At 40.4% G+C, this 16,504-nt stretch overlaps 1 protein-coding gene across 5 annotated transcripts in view; it reads left to right on the forward strand.

Moving 5' to 3' along the window:
• Nucleotides 1-16,504, forward strand: part of PKHD1 (PKHD1 ciliary IPT domain containing fibrocystin/polyductin) — a 239,168-nt gene that overhangs the window by 107,621 nt on the left and 115,043 nt on the right. For 4 of the 5 annotated variants that reach the window (XM_038131605.1, XM_038131604.1, XM_038131607.1 and 1 more), the window contains 7 exons: nt 1,136-1,330; nt 2,073-2,198; nt 4,777-4,910; nt 9,839-9,951; nt 10,759-10,849; nt 11,961-12,095; nt 15,236-15,371. In XM_038131605.1, the coding sequence (XP_037987533.1) occupies nt 1,136-1,330; nt 2,073-2,198; nt 4,777-4,910; nt 9,839-9,951; nt 10,759-10,849; nt 11,961-12,095; nt 15,236-15,371 (930 nt within the window). The remainder of the gene's footprint in view (nt 1-1,135; nt 1,331-2,072; nt 2,199-4,776; nt 4,911-9,838; nt 9,952-10,758; nt 10,850-11,960; nt 12,096-15,235; nt 15,372-16,504) is intronic. The other variant, XM_038131606.1, reaches the window with a different exon arrangement.

A 16,504-nucleotide genomic window follows, 5' to 3' on the forward strand; every position in this document is an offset into this window, starting at 1 on the left:
TTAGGTTATCTGGCAACCCAGGTGTAGGGTTTCCTTTAAAAAAAAAAGTGCCTTGGGCTTTCAGACTGTGACACAAGACTTCATTTGATATCCAGCAGCCAGCTGCTTATATTACTCATGGATTTATGGTCCATTTTGTGTGGAACTCATAAATATAGGCTCTGAAACGCACTAACTGTTTGAGGTTTTTATTTGAGTTAAAGGATAGGAGGATTTCTCAGAGGAGTCACCAGAGGAGGAATGAGCAGTATTTTTTGTGGTTAATTTAACTTATTTTAAAGAAAAATGAGCATTACTTGGCATCAGCAGGAAGCGCTGGAATTTGAGATCTCCTCTGCTCTTCCACTGAACAAGCCCAAGTAACACATTCATAGTCTGAATCTCATACCAACACATCTCACACCCATGGAATGATCTTTCAGGAATTTTTTACCCAGCCCTATGATTTAGTTTTCTATCATATCATAGAATCCAAGAATGGTTGGGTTGGAAGGGAAGTTAAAGATCATCTCATTCCACCCTCCTGCCATGGGTGGGGACACCTTCTACTATCCCAGGTTGTTCCAAGCCCTGGCCTTGGACACTTCCAGGGATCCAGGGGTAGCCACAGCTTCTCTGGGCAACCTATGCCAGATCCTTACCAACCTCACAAGGAAAAATTTCTCCCTAATCTTTATTCTTGTCTTGAAACTGTGGGTAGTAACAGTTAAAAAAACCCCAAAATGCCTCATTTTAGTTTAGTTCTATATATCCATGCCCAATCTCCTTTTCAAGAACCTCACCAAAGGGAAATCAATGTCAAATCCCTCTTCATAATTATTAATTAATTATCTAAAATTAATTATTATTATTTATTATCTAAAGTTAATTATCTAAAATAAACTCCGAAGAGGTGTCCAATACATAAAACTACAGCTTTTTGCTCATTTTGATATATTTCCTTCCAAAATATGCAGACTTTTAGGGAAAGAACCATGCCTATTTTGAAGGACATCAAAAATATTTGCCTTTGGGCCCATGTTTCAAAATCCTGCTGGAGTTGGAGACTCACTGGGTCAGTGGGGAGGATCTCCCACTGCACATCCCACCTCATGGAGAGGGTGCCACTCACAGCTCTCCCTGGGTCGTGTCCTAGGTCGCTCTGGGTGTTTGTACAAGAGAAGTGAGAGGCAGCTGGGCTCTCGGGACCTGGGAGCCGTGGTGGTTGTGGAGGCCTTCCAGGGCCAGGCGAGCCAGCTCCAGCTGGAGGGGGTCCAATTCCGCCGTGTGGGCCAAGCGTTCCGGGACCACTGCAGTGCCCTGACTGTCACTGGCAACACCTGGATGGCAGGTGAGTTGCCTGCACTGGATATACACACCTTCTCCTGCCCAAAGCTGGCATAGGAACCCTCAAAACCTGCTTGGCTCTTGAGTCAGTTGGCAAATTGGATTGTTAAATGTGAAAAAAAAAACAACCCCTCACCTCTAGTCTAAGCCCAAGCGACAGAGTGGTTTCACCTGCTTCACTTCCTTTGTATCTCTGCTTCTTCCTAAAATAATATTTTTTTATACTACACTGCTCTTTTGATGTAGAAGAAAGTAGCTCTGGGAATGAATGCGGTAAGACACTATGAGGGAGCCCAAAAATGTCTCAGGGCTGGCTAGTTGCAGACAACATTAAATGCCAACATTTAATTTTATCACCCAGAGGTTAAGGAACATATTAAGTACTTTTGACTTTGTCACTGTCAAGTGCCAAATTCACCTCTGTGGAAGTGGCAGTGAGGGCTCTGAAGACTGGTGGTGGTAGGGGCAAGTTAGGTGAGCTCAAACAATATTTTAAGGGTGCTGAATGGGTTTTCCCTTCCTAAGGTACATTTGCACCTCTCACAGGATAATATTATAGTTTGGTTTGCAAGGGTCCTGTGCCATCTTCAACACTGAGTAAGGGTCAGGGCTCCCTGGTGGCAGAAGGCAGCACTGGCCAGGATCTGGATGATGGGAAGGTCAGCATGCCTGGCTAGAGAAAGGGTGTAAAATACCTGCCCTCAATCTGCAGGGTGATTTGTGCTCACACCACTCACTTCTTCCAGACTCTTACATCCGGGGTTGTTGTGTTCTGGACTCCTTTGGCCAAGGCCTCCATCTGAGAGGGATTTCCAACCTCAGTGTGGACAGCAATGTTTTCTACAAAATTTCAGGCCATGGGCTTCTTGTGGGTAAGTGAAGCAGGCAAGTATCCTCACTACATACAACAGCAGCTTGTGCTGGTTCCTATTTGCATGAAAATGCTTTGGAGGAAAGAATGGCAGATCCTTAACTGTACTCTGAGAACTTTAATCGCATCTTCTGCAGTTGCTGGTGTCAGTGAATTTGGAATAAAGCTCCCACAATTCCACACACAATTTCTAGCAGCTACTTCCATTTGACCAGCTGTCTTTCTTCAGGTCAGTCTTCTCTTGATTGGGATCAGTTGGTTTTCAGTGAAAAAATAGATATTTTAGGAGATGGATTCATCTGTCTTTGGAAAAGTGTCATTACGCCATATTTAAGACCACAACTCAGTGAAGCATTTAAGAGCATATTACCTTTAACTTCAGTCATTTGATGTCGAAGATAATGGAGTGAAAGCATATGTTAAAAGTTAACCAGAGGATTTAGCACTTAAATAAATTGGAGCTTGGAGCAACAAAAATGTTAAACAACAAAATATTTCTCCTAACTAACCATCAGGAGACTGACTTCAAGCATCTTCTGCTGGGATCTCATGTTTCCTGAATACCTAAAGATTTAGCTCGATTTTTGTTTTCCGTAAGAGACGGTATAAAAGTGACCAATTATGAGATAAACAGAGGGGATAAAAAGAAAGCCTTCAGTTCTGATCCTGCAGTTCCCCACACACAGCCAGTCCCTGTGCTGGGTGCTGTGTATAAACATAATGAGGAGTGATATATCATGATCTGAACTGGGAAGATTATAAACCCAATGTGGTTATACACACCTTGCAGATGAAGAGAACTGGCTCACAGAGAGTCCTTGGGCAAGGACTTGCCCAAGCTGACGTACAGAGCTCTTGCAGCCATGGGGAAGCAGAGAAGGACCTCCAAGCTGCTGGCGTCCCTTGGCTGATTCGTGTTGGGATCTGTGTCTGAGTTAAAGGACTCAGCTGAGCTGAAGTTTCAGCCTGAATACACCTTATCCTCAAGATGCTTTTAATGGCTTTACTGTCAGCAGCTCCAGAGGGTCTGATGGATTAATTTATACATATTTTTTTTGCCTGTGAAGGAATATTTGTTACAGCTGGCTCTTTGCAGCTCTGGAATTGGATTCTCTCAGTGATTCCACCTAAAATCCTTATTTTCAGAGTTTGCAAGACCATCACAAAATGTCACTCTGGGCTTAAAATTATTGACACACAAGGTCTGAGCTTGAAAGCCAAAACCTCAAAATCCCGTATGGCTGTCAAAAGGACTTCTTTAGGATCTTGTTCATGCTCTGGTAGCAGCATTGTTTGTAGTACATAGAGACTGGAAAAAATTGAGAAAGCTGATTCCCTCAAAAGACTGAGGGAAGGCTAAAAGTATTTATTGCTATCCCAAAAAACCAAAGGGCACAGGTTTTCTTGTGAAGTGGCTTATATTTGGGGTAGTAATGATTTGGGAAGGGATCTGTATTATGAACAGAACTTGAGCAGATGTGTTTGAAGGTAATGACTTCTGTTGGATAAACAAAACTAGATGGATGTGATTTGCTCCTAATGTAGGCCAGAGAGAATGGCCTATGCCAGACTCCATATAGGATTCCACTTTGTATTCTGCTTCCAAAAGAGCAGCAGGGCTGATCACAGAATCATGGAGTCATTAAGGTTGGAAAAGACCTTCGAGGTCCTCCTGGTTCTGGAAGTTCAACCATGAAACTGACCCTGCCAAGCCCACCACTAAACCATGTCCCTCAGTGCCTCATCTCCATGGCTGCAAACACTCCCAGGGATGGTGACTCCCTGGGCAGCCTGTTCCAATGCCTGACCACCCTTTAGGCGTAAAATCTTTCCTGATATCCAACCTAAACCTCCCCAAGAGCAACTTGAGGCCATTTCCCCTTATCCTATCCATGTGTCCTTTTTTGGACTTGGCTTGTATGGGACTGTCCACTCCTTGCCATTGGGTGGCCCATTTCTTTACAATGTAGTTTAAAATATATTTACTTTGTTTCCTTCTTCCAATTTCTAGACTGTAACTAGATCTGGAGCGCTCCAAGAGTCTGTGTTGTCTGATCAATTGCTTGATTGATTTTTCCCTTTCTCTTCTCCTACTCTATTGCTTAGGGAGGCAACCCCCCAGTTTTGTGCAGAGTTGCACCAGGTGTTTTTCAGCCTGTTTAGAAATTTTCTTACATGTAAGTAGGGCAGTATGGAGACAGGAGGTAAAGAAGACTTTGAATTCTAGTACTGCCAGAAGCATGCCTGTGTGTGCATAGGTGAGCCTCTTTCCCACTCTGAACCACTCTGAGTCTCTTTTCTCGACTGTAAATCTGCTTTATAATACATATTTTATTTATTTTTACCATAAACTTGCAGTCCAGAATATATGACTTGTGGTATAGTCACATATAATACCTCGTACAGGGAAATATATGTGAATATAACACCAGGACTTGTGTATATTGAAATGAGAATCATGATAATAGGAGGTTTCCAGCTATATGTACATTTATGTTTATTTCTCTTTTTTCTTCCTCTTATTTTTTTGCTTTTTTATCTTTTTTTTTCCTTTTCTTTATATCTTTTTTCTTTTAAAGGTGAGGGACTGGAAGAGGAGAACAGAATTAGTAACAACATAGTGATTGGCCTCTCTGTAACTGATGGTTTATCCAATATTGAGACACTGTCACCAGCAGGGATCTACATCAGGGCTCCTGCCAGCCACATCAGGGTAAGAAGTTCTGGTATAAGACATAACATTTCTTTTCTAATCAAAGGTATCAGAAAGATACAGAGCTTCATTTATCTGGGAGATCACATACACAATATTTGTTTCTTGGCTGAGCTGTCAGAACTTGTGCTTGTGATGGGATATTGAAACAAGTGCATATTACAAAATAAATTATGTTCCTGGGTAAATTTATTACTGAGATTTTTGCTGTGTTTGAGTGGAATGGAATATTACAGTGAGAGAATTCATCCTGAGGTGCTTTAAAATGTTGTTTTATTTTATAATGCTCACAGATTCAGAAAACTTGGAAAAAGTTTAGTCCCAGCTTCTCTAGAATTTCTGCCATTATTAAAAAAAAAAACCTCAATTTTAATGGACTGACTAAAAAACCACTAAAATTCAGCAGCATCAATTATACCTCTGTCTGGATTTAAAATCACATTGACCATACAGCTGAAGATCTGCATTCTGGGGTGAGAAAGAGAATGTGTTTCCTGTCCTATGATAATGGCATTGATTTTGAAAGAAATAAAACTTCTCTATTCTAAATGGTTATAAAACACCAAGTTTTTAAAGAGCTAACAGCTTAACAGCCACACATCAAAAAGCTGAGCTCAGAAAAAAATACTTTTATTCACTAATTCTCTGATGCTTTCTCTTAGTTCATACTCTTTTTTGACCTTACCTTTCAGAATAAAGAGTCACTTTTATGTGTTTAGTGGAAAAATATGATTTTCATCAACTTCAAGCCACTTTTCCTTCCCAACTATTTTAAGAAATTACATTGAAGCTGACCTTTCTTACCACACTTTCAGTTGTGAAAAATGCATATTTTCATTTAAAAAATAATCTTAACCTGTTCTATTGTTAACCTCCAGTAACCAAACCAATTACTGTTTGTGAGGACCTAATCACCCCTGGGGCTTCTGCTCCATGAGGAAAGATTTACCCCTAAATTTGAAGGTGAAAAAGAGACCAACACATTTACTATGTTTTTATGAAGACAGGAGCACTGAGAAAGGAGGAGAGAACTTTTCTGCAAATCCCTCAAGGCCACATTTATCATTTTTAAGGCCATCAAATATGGTTTTAAAATACAACAACCAGGCAGAATCATGAGAATTTCAGCTCCACTAAGCACAGAGTTTTGTACTGTCATGCACTGACTTACCCTGGAGCTGTTCACTCCATTGCCAGTGGCTCAGCTTTTGAAAAAGGTTTGCTGCAATTACCTCCACAGGTTCCTGGGAACTGGCTGTGCTGGGTTTTCAGCACATTTATTTATCCCTCTCTGCTCACGTGAGTTTGCAGATATAAAGCTACAGCTGTGGCTGTGTACCCCAGTATCAGGGGGTCCTTCTGCTCTCCAGAGATGTGCTGCTCCAGGCAGGGTGGCAGATGGCCCTCAAATGGTTGCTGATGACCTTCATCATCTTGAGGAGTGGAATATTTGAGGAGTCGCAGCAGCAAAAGGAAAACTCAAAGAAGTTGCCCAGCTTAAAATTGTTATTAACTGTGCTTACTGTACAACAGGACCAAGCAGTGCTCAGGAAGGCAGCAAAGCACAGGGATATTATGAGAAAAAGTCACATTTCTCCCTGGCAAAAGAACTGGTGACTTTTTCTTAGTGCAATAATAATCACTAAATTCCAGGGGTGCTGGTGCAGCACCAGCATTGTGATGCTGTAATCTTAGCACCTTTTCTTTCATGAAAATTCTCAGATCAAATGGCTCAAGCTTTTTAGGTATTTATAATCCTAGTTTATTTATCTTCAAACTTCCATTTGAAGGATGTAATGGGAAAGACTCATCTTCCACCTGCCTGGTTCTAAGGCCAGAACATGCAATATAAATTTTCCCAGTTTAGAATTTAATTTTAGGTGTTTGTCAGTATTTTTGTTTATTGGTTGTGTGTTTGTTTTTGTTTATTTTCAGATTTCCATCTTTTGGTTACTGGTTTTAACTTATTGGCTGCAATCTTTGAGGCAGGGACTGCAGAGAGCTCTAGGTCCAAAGTGTGTAACATCTGTGCATGATGGGCTAAGCCTTTCCACAGTGAGACCTGCAGTAATATTTTCATAACTAGTCAATTTACTTGGAAGCTTAAATTTGAATCGGTGGCTGAAGAGCTTAAATTTCCTTGAAATTCAGTAGTGGCCTAAACGGTGTGGAAATTGGGACAGAGCAGTCACTCAAACCTGAGCCTACAAAGACATTTGGAGACCCAATTCCCACTGGTTTCTGTTTGATTTAAGCTCTTAAGTGCTCTGGTGAATCAGGCTGTTAGATGAAATTTTATACTCAGACAGTATGAGTGCAAACTGATTGTTACAAGGTTAGCATAATTTTTTTAAACACAGTGTGTAAGCCCAGGTTATCACTTTTTAGAGTCATGGACAATCTCATTAGCAGGTTGATTTCTTGCCTTTTAAATATTATCAGTGCAAGGAACTGAAGATGCTTCTCTGTGATACTGGCTTTTTTTCCTACTGAAATATCCACCCTATGTCCTTGTTTTTCTTTTTGTGTGCAAGAAAAATAATTTAAAAAGTAGGTTTTTATCTTTTATGTTGTCTCTCTTGGGCCTGGTGAGTTTTGGCCTTTTTGTTGTCCAACCCATAAACATTCAATGCCCTGAAACGCCAGAGCCAGCATGCAGTGCTCATGCATAACAACATATGGACTGGGTTTAAGAAATCCAGCAAGAACCTCCCTTTCCTTTCTTGCCCTGGTGTTGAGGACTGGGAAACAGCTCAGATGAATGGACGGGGTGGAGCTCAGCTGGTGTCTCTGTGTCAGAGGAGTGACTGATTGTCACTCTGTTGGTAAATGCATTTGTCTCCTAGTGTCACCCCACCCAGCCATTCTCCACAGCCCCAAAGAGGTGAGGCTGCATCTGTTTGGCACTGTTTTCCCTCTGCTCCATCCCTGCTGAGATCTTCTCCAAACCCTTTGCTGCAAAGTGGGCCCACACCAAATCAGGCACATTGTGAGTACTACTCACATCCTGCGCAGCTCTGAAACTGTGGGAGTGGTGCTGGCAACACTGTCCGGAGCTTTAATGTCATCTTTAAGGTCAACAGTTTGAGTCCCAGCTATCTAAAAGAAATTCATGAAATATTTACACCAGCAGAGTTGTAACAGTTAAGAGACACTTAAACCGTCAGCCACTTGATTTTACTGACTTGCAGTGCATACCTCCAGGTTTTTGGCATGCTCAGGGAGGTAATTTCTCTCTGGAATTTTGGTTGCATGGACATTCTTAATATACTGACTTCCACAAAGAATTGATTTCCACACAAAATTCCTTGCTTGCCTAAAACCCCTGCCCTCCAGCCACGAGCTGGCTGAATAAATATGCAGGTTTTTTTTTTTTTTTCCTTATGAATCATCTGTAGAACGCACGATTGGAGTCGCAAGTAAAATATCCTGGACATGATGTGACTGGACTGCTGAAGTGTTTTGTTAAAGAAAAAGGGTCTGTGGCTGCACTTTTAGAAAAAGCAGCAGTTTTACCAGGGGATAGAGAAAGCAGAACTCTGGGTCTCAGTACTTTATTCCTTGACAGATGTCAGAGATCAGGACTGCTGGGAGCACACTTGGATGGGTCAGAAGAAAGTAATTGGTATATGGAGGGTTTCACCTCGAGGTCACCAGGCTCAGCTTTGATTTGGACCATCAGGGACCAAAAAGTCATTAGTATTTTAACAGTGTCCAGTGACCTATGAATGGGAGTGGTGGTGTCAGACCTGATCTTAGAGAACAAGCCCTCCTTAGAGCTGCAAGAAAGGCCATCTTAGACCCCCCTCAGAGAGCCACATACCTCTAGAGAGCAATTAATTTTGTCTAAGGACAGACCAAAAGCATTGCCTTCTGCACATGCCTATGTCTTACTATTTTTTTTTTCCCTAAAAAGGGAGCTAAAATCTACCAGCCTGAACTTCAAATTTTCACACACCTAAGGCAGGTGAGAGGGATCATGCACAGGTGCACACATGAAGACATTGATATATGGACACAACCCAAACCCAACTAGGTTTGGCTGCTCTCCAAATTAAGCTGGCAAGAGCAGGTTTTTTGTCCTAGAGTAGAAAACTTCAGAACACACCAAACACAACTCATATAACCTACTTAATGCAGATTCTGTAAGCACCAAACTCCTAATTTTAAGGCCAGTCAGACCTTATGTCCACTTATTTTTATTGCTTTGTTATTTGCAACGCAAATAATGTAACTCAAGTGCAGAATTTAGAATGCAATTTCTTTAAGAGATATTAAATGACAATAACTTACTGCACATCTTCCTATGAGTGTTCACTTACCCTGTAAAAAATGATCCAAAACACAAAATTTACCACAGTTATAAGGAAGTTTAATTGTTCAGTCACTGACATATCTTGAAGATGTTTTTTGCTTTCCCTTGACTTTTAGGAGTCTCACTTTTTCAATGCAAATATTTCCTTTATTTCCTTATCCCGTGTTTGCTTTGGGAAATAAGAGAAATATCTAGACTGAGAAGGAAACCAATAAACTTGATTAGTTTGTGATTTACCTTCGGGATTAGTTTGTGCTTTACTTTTTCTTCCTGACATTTTCTTATATTGAAAGGAGTTTACAGATATAAGTTTTCAACACATTTTTTTCTTACCTACTTGAAGATTTTGCGGCATTTTTCTAATGTTTGTCTCTATTGTTTGGCCAATCCTCCTTGTCTGGTTTAAAAAGAAATATTTTTACAACTGGTCCAAGGTCAAAGTGAAAACAGAACAAGACTGGGGACACAGAAATGAGGTACAAGTCTCCACCAGGCAGTTTACCAGAATTTGAATGGACTATAACTGGGGTTCAATTTGTGTTTCTTAAATTGATTTTAATTTCCAGAAATCTGTGCTAATATTATTTTCACAGTCACATATTCCTCTCTACAGGGTAACACAGTGTGTGGTGCTGGGTATGGCTATTTCTTTCATCTCTCCCCTGAGGGACCCTCCAAAGTGCCTCTCCTGTCCTTCAGTGAGAACACAGCTCACTCCTGCACAAGGTACTTGGGAATTTGGTTAAGGAGATTTTCCTTCAGCGAATGGTTCTGCCATCTATAATTGCAGTGGTGGGCAGAAAAGGCCTTGCCCCTCTTTTCAGGACTTTCCCCCCCAGTTTTGCACCTTTCAGGTCCTTGTCTCTTGCAAGCAGAGTTGTGTGGAGCAGGGCAGAATCAGTGTGGGAGGTGTCCCTGTCCATGGCAGGGTGGTGGAACAAGATGATCTCTAAGGTCCCTTCCAACCCTTCCTGATTCCATGGTTCTGTGACATTTCATGCAACTATTGTTCCTTTAGTATCCAGGAACAGCTATTGATGAAAGTTTTAACCAGTACTTCCCTCAAACAGAAAGAGTATTATAAAATGGCATCATACTGAAAATCAGTGGTTGAGGTGACCTGAATTTTTGAGTTAATCTGGATATTAAACTCGATTTTAAATCTCTGAGAAGGTGAAGCCAAGTGCTGCATTCAGGAATGCATTTGGGCTGTAATCCAAGTTAGCTGAATCCAAGATAAAGAAGAGCCTTACCTGTCCAGATTCATGCCAGGCTTACCTGAAAGTGACACAGGCTGAAAACTCATGAGCACGGGGGGGTGTTTTGTAGTGAGGACCTCTCAGTGGCACTGCACACTCCTCTTCAGCTCTGATAGGTCTAACACTGAAAATGTTTGACTTTAAAGAAATCAAGTCTCATGCAGACAACTGTTACAGATTCAAGGTTTTAGATATCAAAATGATGAATAGAAAAATCTGCTCACCAGTACATGCCATGTAAAGGAACAGTCTCCATGGCTTTCTCTCTAAACAGGCACGGGTTGCTGGTATACCCAGAGTATTTGCCAGACAGTCGTGTTCAGTTCAACAACTTCCGAGCCTGGAGCTGCCAAGGGGGAGCACAGGTAGGTTTGTCCCTGCTGCCTTCTCTGATGCTCAGGATCTTTCCAAGTATCTCACCTCCACACTCGATTGTCTAAAAGCTTGATTGACTAAAAGCTCTTGTGCTTGTATGTCTGTATCACTCACCTGGAGGCTGCTGTTTTAATTAAAAAGCCAGAAATTTCATTTGTGTGAATTCTTTTTGCTGCAGAAGCAGTGCTACTTTCACCGGCTGGTGTTCTCTGTAATCATCTAGCATCTGTCTGCCACTGCAATCATGGAATTTTAGAATGGTTTGGGTTGGGAGGGATCTTAAAATTCATCTCATTCCAACCTCCCTGCCATGGGCAGGGACACCTTCCATTAGATCGTGTTGCGAAATAAAAAATTCTCCAAGTATATCTGAGCTGTTCATGAAGATTGCAATAAGTAGATACATTACCTTTATAGAACTGATGGTTTCCATGGGATTTTTTTATTCTTCTTAAAATTTTGCACTTTTTATTTATTCAAATTTGTCTAGCTTTGTTCTCCAGCTAATATGACTCACTATTAATTAATCTGATTTTTAAAAGCCACACCACCCTTTATTATGTCATATTTCTTTCCATACTCACAGTTTGGAGCCTGTGATCCTATTAATTCCTGTCTGATGACCTGAACAGTTTGTATGTGATTCTCTGTAAGGTTTTATAGCCTCACCCATCTCTATGACTCTTCCTCTGAAGGTGTCCAATTTTTCACTGTGATTTTTCAGGCTCTGCATGCTCTTTATGGAAAGGTTATTTGTGTGAAAAGAAATAAAAGGGTGATTTGCAGGTTTGTTGTTTGTTTTCTCTGCATAACTTGTAATTTCTTTGTATGTGACTGATCTAGGATACACAAATAACTAAGTTTATTCTGCTTCTTTCCATGGGCTCCCTTTAGAAACAATCTTCTTTCTTTTAGGTGCCCCATTCCAGAAGTGTTCAAGGCTGGATTGGATGGGGCTTGGAGCAACATGGGATAATGGACGGTGTCAGTGCTCATGGCAAGGGCTGGAATGAAATTGTCTTTGAGGCTCCTTCTAACCTAAACCATTCTATTATTTGATGATGATATATATTATCATTAATTTAATTTCTGTTAATGTAGATTTTCAGTAGCAGGAACCTTGAACTCCAGCATTTCTGGATTTCTGCTTGCAAAGATTTTGGCATTGACATTGTGGAAAGCCTGGGAAATACCTCTGTGTCTGATAGTGTTTTAAATGGACACCTTGGGCAAAAGGTAAGAACTGCAAGGAATTTCAATGTCTCTTAGGTCTCACAGCAACATTTCAATAGGAATTTGGAGAAATAAGAAAGCAACCTGGAGAACAGCCCCTGCCCCATGGCAGCTTGGGAAAAGCTTGGATTTTAAACTTATTATAAGGGAATGCCCTCAAGTTGAACCAGTAAAGGTTTAGACTGGATTTTGGGGAAAATATCTTCACTAAAAGGTTTTCAAGTGTTGGGACAGACAGCCTAGGGCAGTAGTGAAATCACTTGGAGGGTTTTAAAAACCATGTGAATGCTGTCACTTTGGGACATTGTTTCATGTTGGCCTTGGCAGTGTTGGGTTGATGGTTGGACTCCATGGTCTTAGAGGGTTTTCCAACCAAAATGGTGTAATGGTTCTGGTTTTTGGTTTGTTTTTTTTTTTTCAAACATATTTTCATTTCATTTTTAAGATTTTTTTAAGCAAATTTGAAATAAGGACTCTGGTCTTTCTATTTTCATTAGAAACTACTACAAAATTTCACACTATAAGGCATAATCCTATATATTTTTTCTAAAACAGGATTCAAAAAGTGAAAGCAAAATCACAAACACAAAAAGCTGAAGTATCTTAGCAAGACAAGTGCAAATTTTTTTCCTACTATTTTTTTTTTTTCCAGGATTGATATGGTCTCAGAAAAATCTTGGAATTTCACCAAATCTGGCTTTTTCAGAGGAATCATAATTTTTCTTTAATCAAGCTTTTCTAACAAAAATTCCTATGCACCTTTTGCATTTAGTACCATTTAACTATGCACGAGTCGGTTTAGTTTAGTGATTTGGGAATACTGAGGGGGAACACCAACTTTGGATTCTATCCTTGTTAACACTGCGGTTTCCTCTGGTCTCTCTCAGCATCATTGGTCCACCTGGAACACAGAGAATTACATTTTTTACTTAAGAATGAAAAATACTGACAATATGTAATTTTATTTATGCAGTAAATATGTTCTTCTCCCACTATTTCTTTAGGCAGTTGGACGAAGTCCTTTGGGTGCTGCCAGGTTGTTAACAGATTAATAACATGGATAACAATGGAATTTTAGTTACAACTGGCTGCAGATGCTTGTTCATGATTTTGAGGTCTTTTTTTTTTTTTTTCCCTGCTCAGTTTTCTATTGTTGTTTGTTAAATTAATTTTCTCTCTGACTGTCAGAAAAAAAGAAGTATTTTAAATGAGTTTTCTTTAGAAGCTCACAGAAAGGAACCTCCTTAGCAGGTCTATTCTAAGTAGATGGTTCAGATAAAATTCTGGCTTCACCTGTCCAGCCTTGCAGTGTCCCAGTGATGTCCCAGTGAATTTCTCTGACACCAAGGGGTGGATGTCTTTATTTTTGCTTTGCAGGATCCATGGAAGGACTCCAGTGTTGTACTTGCTGAGAGATTTAGAGGCGCTCACGCTGTGTCTTGTTTCTTGCAGTACCTCGGAGGGGGGGGATTATCTTTGATTATCTCATGATAAGAGCCTCCTTGTCATAATTTACATCTTAATGTATGTAATTCTCCCTTTAATAAGGATGTTTCTTTAATATCAATTAAAACTTTATGACATTAATTTAAAGGGAACCTTGGATATTCCGCTCTGTTAGCCCTTCCACTTTTTGGAAAAAAGTGTTTTTAAAACAAGATTGTTTTCTGGAAATATCAGGGAAGTGAAAAGTTGGGGCTTTGACCCATTGCAATATTAGTGACAGGGCTAAATCCAGGACTGGCAAAAGCCAAATAAAAGATTTTTTTTTAATTCACAAGACATTCAGAAAGCCTCCTGCATGTTCTCGTTAAGCAACTCATTGTCTTTGTGGGACCATTTAAGGAGAAGCATTTCTTCCTGGAAAAAGCAAGAGTTCTGAGACACACAAGGGAGGAATTATTGTCTCACACTGGTCTATTTGCTATTTGTTTAAATAAAATTAATTAATTTTAAAAATATAGAAAATTGGGTGGGATGGAAGAACCAGAAGTGTAAGAAAAAAGCCAGTGGAGACTTTCTGAGCAATTTGTTACCAGAAACCAGGGATTTCTGCTTAGCAGTGACTTGGAATAGGGTGGCCCAAGGACCAGGACTATCACTCCTGATGTTTTGGCCTCAGAATAAAGCAGCTGGTGGAACTACTGTGTCTTACAAAGATTGAAGATAGCACCTTCTCTTTGAAGCAATAATCTACTTATAAGAGTCCATTGCATTCTTTCTTTTCAGTTGCAGGTGTTTTCACATAGGGTGGATTTCTTGACTGATTCTTTACTATGGCTTTTGAGATATATTCTACAAATATTCATTTGGCTCAGAAACAGTATCAAAGACTCCTGCCAGCCCTTCTTCCTCCAAGCTGCTCACTAACTCTATTTCCAACCTGTTTCCAAGACAGTTGGGCAGAGACTTGTACACTTCCACTGTGTCATGGACTACAATCACCCCAAAAATCCATTTTTTTAATTTTATTTTTCATCTCCCATGGCTTTTGTTCTTCCTTTCTGGTTCTTTAGGTTCTAATAGAACCTGAAGTCCTCTAGAGCTTTTCAGAGAGCCTGGCTTACGTGTGTCCCCATGCCAAATCACACAAATTCCCTTTGAATTTCAGTGCTCAGATTTTTTCTTAGAACAGAAATAAGAGTGGTCAACTTTGCAGAGTAGGAAAAGTTCCCACTTGCTGGACAAAAAAAGGTAAAGTGAAATGGGGATGTAAAAATCCACTCACTGTGGCTTTGAGGTGGATTCTTTCTCCCCAGGGAAGGTCCAATCATAACTACTATGCAACAATTCAAACAAAGGGCAACAAGCTGCCCTTAAAAGTGATGCTATCACCTGCTTCAAGTCGGGAATTAGATGGGTGTTGTCAGAATTTGCCAAACAATAGCTTACATCTGTTCTTTAAACTCCACAATTCTGGGCAGTCACACTCTTGAATTCCCAGCTGCTGCATCCTGGATGCTCTGTTTCTGGAAATGTTCATGGCCAGGTTAGACAGGACTTGAAGCAACCTGGTCTTTTGAAAGATGTCCCCGCCATGGCAGGGGGTTGGAATAAGGTGACTTTTAAGGTCCTTACCAACCCAAACCATTCTAGGACTCCATGATTCACATGGTGATGTTGTCTTCATTTCTTTATTTTAGGATGGGACCTGTATGTCTGCAGGACTAAGGACTCCCAAAAGATACCAGCTCCTCATCTCCAATACAGCTTTCAGGAACTTTGATGGGAACACTTGCACAGCGATCAGGACTTGTTCAGGCTGTTACCAAGGGCAGGGTGAGTCTGATTTATATTTATTTCTCAGGATTCCCAAATCTCTATCTTCCCCTCCCGTTACAAGTTCATAGTTTCCACAGATGATCATTGATAATTTTTCTGCACAGGCTGAGATTTCAGGTTCTCTCCAGTCTTTCTGGATATGGCTTCATCACTCAATTGAAGCCACATATTGCACTTATTTTAAGACAAACGTAGCCTGGTTTTTGCACTGATGCAGTTTTCTCAGTGGAAACAGGTTTTATACACTGCCTTGTTTCTGCATCTTCATTTTGAGAGATAAAATTTCAAGAGTGATGATTTCTTTAAAAGCTGTGACACCACCTCGCAGAATTCCACCAAACTGCTTACCAGCCTAAACCTGAGGTGAATTTGCCCAAAATAATGTGTAAACTAAGCATCCTTCTGAGCTTTAAAGAGATACTCAAAGGCTCTTTGAAGAATGTTCCAACTGCAATTGCCTTTTGTATTGTAATAAAATGTGTTTATATGTAAATGAAGACTGCCCTACAATAACATAGAAGAGAAAAAGATTTCAGGAGATGAGATCAAAAGACAGGAGGAATAGTAAAATGTGGCTTAGTCAGGCTACAACTGGGAATAGGACAGTCAAATAGTAACCCATGTGTTGTAGGGCACTCCTGCCAAAGCTGACTTGTTACAGTCCATGGGGCAATGATTTTCTGACATTTCTGTAAATATTAATGTGCTCATAAACTTTAGCCTGCATGAATATTCATCCTTTTTTTGTAGCTATCTATGTTTCAGTAGTGAAAAAAATCCTCCAGACTCACTTTTCAGCCTAGGCATCTGCCAGGTGCTGCAAATATGCAAAAGAGTCAAGTGCATTTACACCATGTACTCGCCTCTAAAAAAAAGGCAGACAGGATCTATAAGAGTCACTGTAATTTTGGCTGTGGGGCCTGTGAATAAATGTTTGAAGTCACTAAGGAGATGCTGGTAGGGCCAGGAGCAGCACCTGGATCAGGCGAGTCTGAACCACAGTCACAGCAGGGTACTGGGCAGGTTTGGTCTGGCACAGCAATAGCTATTCCTACAACCATCTCCAGTTGTTTTCCTGGATCTCTCCATTTTTGTTGACCCATTAGACATTTTTCCAAAGGCAGGGTAGA

Source organism: Motacilla alba, chromosome 3 (genome assembly GCF_015832195.1).
Source record: "Motacilla alba alba isolate MOTALB_02 chromosome 3, Motacilla_alba_V1.0_pri, whole genome shotgun sequence".
Lineage (NCBI taxonomy): Eukaryota > Metazoa > Chordata > Aves > Passeriformes > Motacillidae > Motacilla > Motacilla alba.